Source organism: Elephantulus edwardii, unplaced genomic scaffold, assembly GCF_000299155.1.
Source record: "Elephantulus edwardii isolate Elephantulus edwardi_28Jun2011 unplaced genomic scaffold, EleEdw1.0 scaffold00070, whole genome shotgun sequence".
NCBI lineage: Eukaryota > Metazoa > Chordata > Mammalia > Macroscelidea > Macroscelididae > Elephantulus > Elephantulus edwardii.
In genome coordinates, this window is record NW_006399820.1 from 13,553,640 (window position 1) to 13,565,797 (window position 12,158).

Below are 12,158 nucleotides of genomic sequence, written 5' to 3' on the forward strand. Positions count from 1 at the left end.
GGATTGACCCAGCAACTAGGGTTGTTGTTAGCGACCCTATGAAGCAGAGTCCTCAACGCTTGGGTGCCTTTCATCCTCTCTCCAGGTTCATAGGGTTTCCGGAGGCAAGCTATTATGGATGGAAGTGGATGCCACTCCTCCTTCCAAGCTTGTTTTAATTGGGGAGCTCCACCCCACTCTCTGCATTGGGTAGCCAACCATTAATGCAATTGACACATTAGTGTCACAGTGTTCAGCCTCACAGCAACCAAAAGTGACCACGGTAAGGCAACTGTAACTAGGGTAAAGCAGGTAAAATATGTTGGAGACAGTGAGATTGGCTCAGGATAGGGCAGGGTTCAGAGCTATTGTGCAGAGAGTTGCTATGAGTACCAGTCCACTGGACAGACGGCACATAACAGGAAGAGAGGGTAAAGATAAAATGATATTAGAGGAGGAAAATAATTTGAGCAGTTAAGACTGAATGATGTGAAGAAGTCAGTCATTTGAATATGGGCGAAGGGCATCACAGACAGTAAAAGGTGAAAGCCCAAAAACGAGAATAAGTTTGCCCAAAAGGACAGTCAGCGGTCTGTGGCTGAAAACAGAGGCAACATTGTTTTAGGAATGAGATTAGAGATTGTAAGCGATTGTATTATTTAGGTTTTTGTGCATCTGCCAAGAACTAGGAAGATGGTCGGCACTAGACAAAGAGTTATTTTCCCCTGTTATAGAACTGTCTCTTTCTGCATGTCAGTCAGGCGTATCTCCCCCTAAATTCATTGTTCAGAAATCCATCCAAGCCTCTGGGGATGTGAACATTCAAGGTGGCAGGACTTGTTTCCTTTCAATGCACCGTACAATGATCAGGTCTCGGAGTCATCCCAAGACACTATCTCCGGGACATAAATGAGATTGCTCATTGAACTAGCTCCCCTCCACTTCTGAGAAATCTGTAAATATCAACTTCACAAGATTCCTAAACTTCTTTGCCACCCTCTCTCCTCCAACTCAGACGTCAGCCCACCAGAGCTCATCATCTTTTCCAGGAAGGAAAGACTGGAGGAGACAATAAAGCTTGAAGGCCCCCTAGCGTTCTTCCACGAGGCGCTGCCGGGCCTCGGCCCACCAGAGCTCATCATCTTTTCCAGGAAGGAAAGACTGGAGGAGACAATAAAGCTTGAAGGCCCCCTAGCGTTCTTCCACGATGCGCTGCCGGGCCTCGGCCCGAGCCCCAGGAACCAGGCGCCGCTGGACGCAGCCGGGACGCGGCCTGAGCGCCGGCGCCGGAGCACGCAGCCCCTCGCCTCGCGCTCGGGGGACCCCAGCGCAGCCCCGCCCCGGCCTTCCCGCGGAGCTGCCGGCCCGCCCCAGCCCGCGCCCGCCAACTCCCAGCTCGCGCCGCTGATTGGCCGCCGCATTCCCGCTTTCCTTCCCGAACCGCCATTTTGAAAATCTTGTTGATTCTGGAGAGCAGAAAGCGCGGCGCGAGCGTCACGCGCGAGAGCGTCCCGCGCACCTTCTCCTCCGCGTCGGCCAGCTTCGTCGCCGCCTCCCGGGCCTCCTCGTGACCTCGCGCGCCAGGCCTGCTGTGTCTGGGCCCCGCGGTGAGGGCAGCGTCGGTGGCAGAGGGGGCGGAGAGGCAGCTGCGACGACCGGCCGTGCCCGCCGAGGGAGGGTGACGGGGCTGGACGCGGCCATTTGGACGGCGGCCTGGGGCTGGGGGGAGGGGACGGGAGCCGCCCGCAGGCGCGGGCCGACGGAGGGGGCGGGCTCGGCCCCGCGGGTTCCCGCCTCGGGAATCCCTGACGGCGGGCGGAGCGGGAGGGATCCCGCCCCTGGGGAAGGAGCGCCAGCGTCCCGGCTGCGGGAGGAAGGAGACAACTTAGTCGCTCCCGAATCTCAGTCCTTCCCGCCGGCACCGCTTTGGGCCAGCCGCGGGCGTAGGGTGGGTGACCCTAAGGCCGCCCGGAGACCGAATCCCGCTGCCTCCCCCTTCGCAGACCGACGACCACAGCATGTCGTCCTCGGACCCCGCCGCCGAGGGAGAGGGAACCCCCGCCCAGCCCGCGTCCGAGAAGGAACCCGAGATGCCGGGCGCCCGAGAGGAAAGTGAAGAGGACGACGAAGAGGAAGAGGAGGAGGAGGAGGATGAAGAGGAAGAAAAAGGTGGGAGGCCGGCCTGTCTGTCGTGACGGATTGTGTCACATGCAAGTTTTCCCTGTAGAAAGCCGCTTGCCCTGCTCTTCCTGCGCGCACAGGCGTTAGATTTGCAGCGGGAATGTGTAAGAAATTCAGGATTCGCCTCGTGAATTCCAGAGCTTGCTCTCGTTGTCATTAGCATTGCTGTGATCACTCTGAGGATGCAGTTGATTTCTTGACTTCCTTCTGCGTTCATAACACTGCAGCTTTTGACAGGAAGTTTGTACAATTTTCTTTAAAAATCAGTGTGTCCTCTAAGCTTTGAAGTGACTGAGCTAATGTGGGCTTCCCCCCATTTTTTGTCAATTCACGTGAAACATTTCTTTTGCCTTGTGATTACAAACTCCTTAGAGAAACTTGTTTTAAGAGCAAAAGAAGCTATTCGTACTTGTCTTAGAGACATTTTCCTATCTTTAAAATGTTTCCCTGTTTTGCTGAATTTGACCAAAGATCTCTAAAGGCCTTAGGAAGTTGCTTTCATTGGCAAACTTGAGAAAGTTAAATGAGGATTCGCAACTGTTTTTGGAGCCAAGCTTGACCTTAGGGGGAAAAAACTCATTGCCTTGAAGTCAAAACTGATGCATAACTCCAGCAGTTTTTCAGAGGCAAGGAAAAAGATTGCCCATGCTTCAGAGCAGCCGATGAATTTGAATCCAGTGCCTTTGGGATTGTAGCACAGCTCATAGCTTTTGTTCTAAATAATATTTTTCCCCCCTTAGTAATTTCGTTTTAAAAATCTTTTTAAATTCTGTTCAACCCTGGGAATTTAGCTCTTATACTAACGTGTGGAAGCAAGACAGTGAAATTAATGACTTCTGTGCCATGCAGGGGATCAGATTGACCAAACTGAGCAGTAGTGTTGTGGTTAGGATTTGAGGTGAAAGAGAGAATGAAAATTGAAAGATGACTCTGAAGTTTCTCTTAGGCAGCTGGTGTATGGTATTAGCATTTGCTGAAGAAAGTAAATTGATGGTGATGAGCAAATTTGAAGAGTGTTTTGGATGTGTTGAGTTTGGGTACCTTTAAGACATGAAGTAGAACTGCTGTTTTTTTAGGGAGCTCTGGTGTTACGGAATTGCACTGCCAACCTGAAGGTATCTGGTTCAGATCCACTAGCTGCACTGCAAAAGAAAGACCAACATTCTCCCATGTGATTTACTGTCTCTGAAAACCCACTGGAGGGTCAGCATTGAGTTGGTTCTGATTTGATGGTACATAAGAAGCAGCAGCAATTACTTTGTAGATGGTAATTAAAAGCAAAGAATGGTTCTGCTCACTCAGGACAAGGAAACATGGTTAAGAATGAAGGTCTGCTTTAGAGTACTTGCTTTTTGTTATATATAGTGTTGTCAAAATATACTAGCTAGAGTCTGTGCAAATCCTTCAATTTTGTTTTTCTAGCACTTCAAAGTCAGCTCCGTTGTGTTGATCCTTTTTCTCTACTCCGAAATAATCACTCCCATCTCAATTTACAGAACTGAGTTTTTATTTGTACTTTTAAGTTTTTTATTACTTTTGAAGGGGAAATATTGTGTACTTTCTTTCCCCTAGTAGACATGCTCAGTTTCAAGGGATGTCTTCATTATCCATTATTCCCCTTCTTAGTATCTTGTGTCAGTTTGCATAAAACAAGTAGTTTCTTGAATGAACTCCAAAAATATATATACTCAAGTGCTGTGCATAGTCCATTTGGGCAACATCTGACCACAGGCATTTCAGTGGACCCATCTGGATGTAATAAAATTCAGAAATCTCAGTTGAAGAATAGACAGCTAATGAAAATGCTTCCCTCATGAAACTGGCAAGTAGAACAAAATAGTACAATTTTATGAAACTTAACTGATTTAATAACTGTAATGTAAAATTAGTAAATTATATAGTAAACTAAAAAGCTTACCACACAACAGTTGACTTCTAGAGAGCAGCACCAGGTTTTTTTATATTGTGTACGACACTTAACAGCAACAACATACCTCTTTTTAGTATTATGGAATCATTTATTTAACTTGTGAAAATATTACCATGAAGTGTTAACACTTGCTTTTAAAGGCAGCAGAACCATTGCTAGTAATAGAAGCAAAAGCATCTGTTGGTTTGGAAGTGAAACAAGATTCAACCTGAAGGTTGAACATCAGTGATTGCTGTTGCAGGTGATGTAAGTTTGTCATACTGGACAGTCTGAAAAACAAACAAACCCTACTTCCCATGCTATTAAAGAATCAGCACCACAGTAAGCACAAGTCTAACAAAAACTATGAGACCTGTATCAGCTATGAAGAAATTAATGATGTGAATCAAAGTCCAGACACAAAAGCAAATTACTGAGCAATTGATAACTAGTGGTAAGACTAGGCTTAACAGAATATGCAGGCTCCAAACGCAACATGATATTTGCCCCATGTAGAGATCCTATAATGCCCCATCTCACAGAACACATAATGAATATTAAGTATCACGCTACAGTATCTCTTAAACTGAGTGTCTTCTCAATTTATTTCTGTTAATAAGTACATATTTGTGGCTAAACAGTCTTAATGTTTTAAAGATTATGATAGGCATTTCCCAAATGTTTTATTTTAAAAACAGGCTGGACTCAACATTATTTAACATTACAGAGTGACTTATGATCATTATTTTGCACATCATTTGTTTGTAATCAACAAAATAATATCCTTCTGTTGGAGAATTTTTCCTGCTGTAAAAAGAGTGGGGCGATATGGGACAGCTGAGTCCAACTTGTGTTAAATTCACAAAACCAATTTCCATAGGGCCAGATGTGGCATCCACTCAACCACATGTACTTTGACTAACTCGAGTACCAACGATAGCAGTATCCAGCCACCCTGCTGGATCCAAAGTTTGTTGCAGTGGCCACACAGTCTCACAGAACCATACCACTCAGTTATGGGATGCATTAGGGAAATTAACAGGTTATAGCCGGGCTAGCAGCAGGATACAATTCTTATTTAGGACAGCATCGAAAAGCATGTTTGCAGGTCCTTTAGCCTCCAGGCTTAGGTCGTCAGTGTTGCATAACTCTAGTCCTGCCAGTGGACTTATTCAGTTCTGCAGCAAGCTTGAGCAAAGGCTCTGGCTTCATGGGTCAGCAGTCCCAAGTAAACTTGTCTCGTGTCAGTCTCTGGTTCTCCACTGAGGCTGCTGCTACTCTTGTCCTGGTCTGACTGGAACTGGAATCTCTGACCTTGAAGGACATTGACTGCACTCTTATTTCTTCCTTGTGACTAATGAGTGAAATCCTTACCTTTGGTGCTAGACCTGCTTTGTTTAAACTTGATGAAATGGGGGAAACTGACCAATCCTATAAATAACAAGTTTATATGCACCCTAATTCAGATTCTCACCTTACCATGTAGTGAAAGTCAAAGCTGATGCCTAGAAAAATCATTTTACATAAGAAACTGATGGTACCACACCTGCGCACTCTAACACCAGTCTGCTCTGTCTCAAGGCTCTTGCTTTTGTCGTCTCTGTCAGTTTACAAATTGTTGGTGTTCTTTTTACATCAGTGGAAACCTTATGTACCAGTCCGTGAGTCACAATTTAGGAATTCCATCTAAACCAGGAATAGGCTTAAATAAGTGCTTAGGTAATTTTTCCACAAATGAAGTGAGTGAACTTCCATAGCATTAGTTGTTGTTGGATTAAGTTGATTTACACTTTGATCCTCACCTCTAAACATGTCATCTGTTAGGTTGCCAGCTAAGTAACATGTTAATCTTTTTTTAAAAAAAAAGCCAAACAAAAACCCAACAACTGTTGCAGCTAGGTTTTTAAAAACTACTCTGCAAGAATTGGAGATTAGACATTGAGCATCTTTTTCTATATGTTTATCCAATGAAATTAATGCATTCCTTAAGCTTTCTCTTATTTAAAAAATATTAATTTCTAGAAAAAAGTCTTATCGTGGAAGGCAAGCGAGAGAAAAAGAAAGTGGAGCGACTGACCATGCAAGTCTCTTCTTTACAGAAAGAACCTTTCACAATTGCACAAGGTAAGTTTATTTCATTTTGACGGGAAAATAACTAAAATGTTAATGCTTAAGTTTTAGTGTTTTGTGGGGATATTGGGTGCCATCAAGTCAATTGTGACTCAGAGTGACCCTGTAAACAACAGGTCTCAGCCTTACCCTATTCCTGTGTTGTCCTGATCTCAGATATTGCTCAAGTCCATTGTTAAAGTCACTTAGTCCATCTTATTGAGAGCTTTCCTCTCTTTTCTCAGACCCTCCACCTTTTTCAAGGAGCTTGAAAGCATAACAGGATGCCAAAAGTATGTGAAACCAAGTTTCACCATCTTTGCCTTTAAGATGTACACTGGTTGTACTTCCTCTTAGACAGACTTGCTTGTTCTTTTGATCTGTGAGATGTTAAGTATTGTCAAACACCACAGCTCAAATGTGTCAGGTGTGGTTTTTTTTTTGTTTTTTTTTGTCATCTAGGAAATGTGATTTGGGTGAAACTTTTCATAGCGTATTGATTTTTTTCATTTCATATTTTGTCTTATATACTCAACAGTGTAATCACACTTTTCTCTCTTCGTCTTTAGTTTCTCATCCCCATTATTTTTTCTATTATACTCCTTGCCGTGAGTAATTTTGGAAAAATGCTGATCTTTTGGTCTAATGTCGTCGTAGTCTACTTTTGATAAAATTTTATTATACCTACAATATTAGAGTACATTTTGTGTAAACTATACTCAAGCCTTATTTAAATTAGTTTGGTGTATGTATTTATTTACATCAAGACAGAAGGAAGAGAAATCAAAGTAAAAGCTAAATAGAAGATTACAAAGGGAAGCTTGAGAAGGCAAACAAAGTATTAGTTCAAAGAGATGGACAGAGTATTAAAAGGGGAGAACTTGTCATTTCTCAAGCTGAAAGAACTGAAAAATTTAAGACAAGTAGCAATACTGAGAGATGTCTTGGGGAAAATATTCAATGACCTAGGCAATATCAAAAAAGATGGAAAGACAGAAAAATTGGGAGAAATATTCAGAATCACTGTACCTTGGTTGACACTGAAAAATTTCACTAAGTACCATATGAACAAGAATAAATGGTAACAAAGGAAAAAGTTCAGGCTATAAAATAAGTCCCATGGAGTAGATGGGATAATGGTTGGTGTGTTTCAGCTAACAGTGTCACTCTGGACATGTTCACCAATCTGTGCAAGGAAATTTGGAGTACAGCTGCCTGGTTGGCTGACTGAAGAGATCCATATTTATTCCCATTCCCAAGAAAGGTGATCCAACAGAATGTGGAAATTATCAAATAATATAATTAATACCACGTATGAAGAAAATATTGCTGAAGGTCATCCAAAAATTACTGGAACAGGACACTGACAAGGAATTGCCAGTTCGGGCTGGTTGTAGAAGAGGCAGTGACACCAGGGATATCATTGCTGATGTCAGATCCTAACTTCATAGTAGAGAATACCAGAAGATTGTCTATGTTATGTTGACTATGTAAAGGCATTCAATGTTGTGAATCAGAAACTATTGAGAATAAGAATCCCAAAACACTTAATTGTGTTCATATGAAATCTATACCTATAGACCAAGAGGCTGTTGTCTGAATGGAACAAGGGAACACTGTGTGGTTTAGAATCAAGAGGGTATGCGTCAGGTTGTGTCTTTTCTTCATATCTATTCAGTCTGTATGCTGAGCAAATAATTTGTTGAGCTGAACTCAGTGACGAAGAATGTAGCTTAAGGGTCACAGGAAGACTTACTTGCTAAAAATGAAGAGGATTTGAAATGCTTGTTGGAAAAAATTGAAGCCTTCAATATGGATTACATCTCAGCATTAAGAAAGCAAAGGCTCTTAGAAGTGCACCACTTGACAACATCGTGGTAGATGGAGAAAGGATTGCAACTGTCAATGATTTCATCTTGGATCTGCATTTGATACCCTTGTGAAGAGTGGTCAGGAGATCAGAAGACGCTTCGCTTTAGGCAAGTCTACTATCAGGGAGGGACTTATCAAAAATACTAAAAAGTGTTGGTATTAGTTTGAAGACTAAAGTGTGTCTAATTGAGGCCTTGGTCTTTCCAGACATTGCTGTGCATCTGAGAGCTGGACAGAGACTAAGGATGACAGAATAAGAATTAATGTTTTTGAATTGTGTTGGAGAAGAGCACTAAGAGCACTGAATATCCCAGGAATTGGGGGGGGGGGGGGGGGAATTAAAATCCAAACTGCTATGTCTTAGAAAAAGTACAGCCAGCATGTTCCTTAGAGGCAAAGCTTCAGCTCACAAAATTTGGACATGTGGACGAGGAAAGGCTATTTTTTGGGAAAGGGATATTATGCTTGGAAATGTGGAGGGTCAATGAATGATAAGAAAACCCTTGATGAGGTGGATTGACACTCTTGACTGCAGCAGTGAGTGAGTTCAAGGGTATCAGATGAAGATATAACAGGATAGGATTCAAGTGTTCAAAGGTTTGCTGTGAGTCATACTTAACTCTGACACCTAACAACAATTAACAAAGCCCCAAACCAAAACACATGGAGTCCGTTCTGACTCACAGTGACCTTCCTTCAGGGTTTTGAGATTGTGAATTTTTAGAAGAGATTGCCTCATCTTTCTTCCTGCAGTTTACCAGGTAGATTTTAATTGCTAGTTTTTTGGACTTTAGCCCAACATGACCAGAGTTCCTTAAATTAACTGTGTTGTTGAATCAGAACCAACCCATAGCTAATACTCCAGCAGGCTTTCAGAGACAGTCGCACAAGTGGAGATAGGCTATCCTCCCTCATAGCAGCTAGTGGGTTTGAATCTCATGTCTTTGGAATTGGAGCAAAACTCTTTTAAATTAACAATAACATATATTTAATGTTTTTCCTAGGAAAAGGACAGAAACTTTGTGAAATCGAAAGGATACATTTCTTTCTGAGTAAGAAGAAAACCGATGAACTTAGAAATCTACACAAACTGCTTTACAACAGACCAGGCACAGTAAGAATTTTTAAAAATTAACAAATGCCATTAACCTAATAGCCTATTTATATACTGAAATACTTCATAATAGAAACATAATTTTAGTCCTGGAAGACTTCATAAAGCAACAAGTGAAACAAACTCAGATACATTCTTAGTAAATGATGTGTCACAGGACTCATGGCTAGTTTTTTAGCAACTAGGTTTGTATAGTATCCAGGGTTCTTTTTATTCTAATTGTTTTTGTTCAAAATAGAGATTTCTGGTTATGAAATAGTAATTGCAAGTATATTACTGTTCTTCTATATTTCTGGATGTTCTGGTCATTTAGAGGTTAGATTCTATATAATTATATCTTATTCTGAGCAAATGTCTGATAAGTAATGTGATTTTTCTTTGCCATAGGATTTTTAAAGACGAAATCCATTTTATTATGGATTATACTGTACACATAACTTTATAGGCTTACACTCGAGGAAAGAATAAAATCTCAGATTCTTTATAAAATAATGCGGGGGTTTTGTTTGTTTTTTTAAAGGAAAGATGCTTGTGTTTTTAAAATAATTTGTCTTGGTACTGTCAGGTTATACTGCTAAGTATTATACTACTTGACCAGTAAATGTTCTCTGATTAAAATTTATTTAGAATCATAAAGAGTTAAGTTGTCGATCTTTACAGTGTTGATACTACAATTTTTATGTTTGGAATAAAATGTTGAAAAAATTTAACTTGAGACAGATGCTGACTTTCTCTTTTTTTCCTTGTGTACTTTACTGGGTAATACATAGCATTAATAATGAGAGAAATATTTCCAGGTATCTTCATTAAAGAAAAATGTGGGTCAGTTCAGTGGCTTTCCATTTGAAAAAGGAAGTGCCCAATATAAAAAGAAGGAAGAGATGTTGAAAAAGTAAGTTATTTTTGTAAATACTGTGTTTTGTTCAATTTGATTTAATTTTTTAACCTTCTAATATGATCTTGTATACACTGTTAGATTAATCATAGCTTTAAATGCTCGTCTTCCTGACTTCTCTCTGTTAAGTTGGAATGTATTGGGGGGGTTTTTAATGGTTTTTGATATGTTTATCAAGATTGTTGAAAAAATTTTAAAATTCTGTGAAAAATTTCTAGAATACTGAGGTTTTTTTTCATATCCTAGAAGAACGATAGGAGAAAAGCATTCATGTAGTCCAAAATTAAAAGAGTATTATAGTTAAAAAATATTTTACGTTCTTGTCCTTGGTCATCCTGTCCCTTTTTTGTAGGTAGTTTTGTTACATGCCGTTGAGTCAGGATTGACTCATAGCTGGCCCTCTCAGTGGGTTTTAGAGGCTATGGCCTATCTTTTTCCCATGGAGCAGCTGGTAGATTTGAACCAGCTGAATTTGCACTGGCAGAGCACTCCTTATCACACTAGGCTCCTTTTCTTTATAGGTAGCATAGAAGTGTTTTGAAGATGATAAATTTGATGGAAACAATATCCTTCAATATAATACAAGCAGGATGTTTTATTCTATGAGGTTTCTGTTTGTTAATTCTTTACAGTTTAAGTTCTCATAATATGAATAATTACACAATAGTAGGGATGCTAAAGGAAAATGCAATACTTGGTCCTCAGGCAGAATTGGAAAGTATAATCTTGTATCATTTTCTAGTGAGTTAACTTAGTCTATTTATAAATTATTTTTAGAACTTTTAATTGAGAAACGATGTCTTTATTTTATTATTGCTGTTGATTGCCGTCAAATCGAGCACAGCTCATAGCAACTCTGAAAAAAGGCCTTAAGTCTTTCTGTGACTTTTTTGATTTATCAAAGTTCATAAGAGTTTCCAGAGCTATGTTCTTTTTTTTCTTAAAAAAAATTATTTGTGTGTGTGTGCCATCAAATCAGATCTGACTGGTACAGGAGGAGGACATTGCCCCTCTTTCTTCAGCAGAGCATCTGGTGGATTCAAACCACGCACCTCTGGGATTGCAGAGCTATGTTCTTTAACTGTTTGTATTTAGTATATTGTTGTTGTTATGTGCCGTAGAGTTGCCTGCAACAGATACTACTTTTATTCTACATACTTAAGTCAGCTAACTGGAGTGGGTTTGTGGCTGGCTGTTTTTATATTGTGGAGAATGCTAATTTTCCTACATAATCACTTTGTTTTCTGTTTTAGATTCAGAAATGCTATGTTGAAGAGCATCTGTGAAGTTCTTGATTTGGAGAGATCAGGTGTAAATAGTGAACTAGTGAAGCGGATCTTGAATTTCTTAATGCATCCAAAGCCTTCTGGAAAAGTGAGAATCAATTTGTATTATTTGCATAACCTTCAATAATTTGTAGCCTATTCTTAGTTGTAAAATCAATTCGTAATTGGTTAGTTAATGGCATCATTGTTATTCGCTTTTATTTGACATTTCCTGTGTTAAAGAATATGCTTTCCAACAGAATACCTTAAACAATTTCATCACTGAAATAATGTAGAAAGCATAGAGATATCCTCTGTAGATGAAAGAGATATTATTTAAGAAAAGTGCTTGCTAATAATAAATATTTACATCAAATCAGGCAGAAAATAACAGGCTAATATCCTTGATTATGTCCTTAGGAAGTACAAGAAAGCCTGGCATAGGTTGAGGAGAGCAGCTGTTATTTAATCAAGTCAGGAAAGTTAAAGGAGTGTGCTAGAATGCAGTATTTCTTTATCATCCTATAGTAATAACAGTATGTGGTTAGGTGCCAAGTTGACTATAATTCACAAATGACCCTGTGAACAGATGTGAGCCTTGCTGTATCTTATTCCATCGTCATCATCTCTAATATACTTGAGCCCAGTGTAACAGTCACTATGTAAATCTAGTAGAAACCTCTAAAAAAGTCTTCAAAAGAGTCCAGTAGCTGAGCAGGGCAATAGAATGACCTTAGTGGATTTTGCTTTTTTCTTTGTTCCCCCCCTCCCCCCCCAATTTTTCCTGAAATCTGAATTTTTTTTTCTATATTTTATTAATTTTCATAAACATTT

The 12,158-nt window shown here is 40.3% G+C and overlaps 1 protein-coding gene across 1 annotated transcript in view; it reads left to right on the forward strand.

The window, feature by feature from the left end:
• Nucleotides 1-1,997: 1,997 nt before the first annotated feature.
• DEK (DEK oncogene) overlaps nucleotides 1,998-12,158 on the forward strand; it is a 40,566-nt gene continuing 30,405 nt past the window's right edge. Inside the window, exons 1-5 of the mRNA XM_006888688.1 lie at nucleotides 1,998-2,148; nucleotides 6,092-6,193; nucleotides 9,055-9,164; nucleotides 9,962-10,056; nucleotides 11,313-11,433. Coding sequence (XP_006888750.1) covers nucleotides 1,998-2,148; nucleotides 6,092-6,193; nucleotides 9,055-9,164; nucleotides 9,962-10,056; nucleotides 11,313-11,433 — 579 coding nt within the window. The remainder of the gene's footprint in view (nucleotides 2,149-6,091; nucleotides 6,194-9,054; nucleotides 9,165-9,961; nucleotides 10,057-11,312; nucleotides 11,434-12,158) is intronic.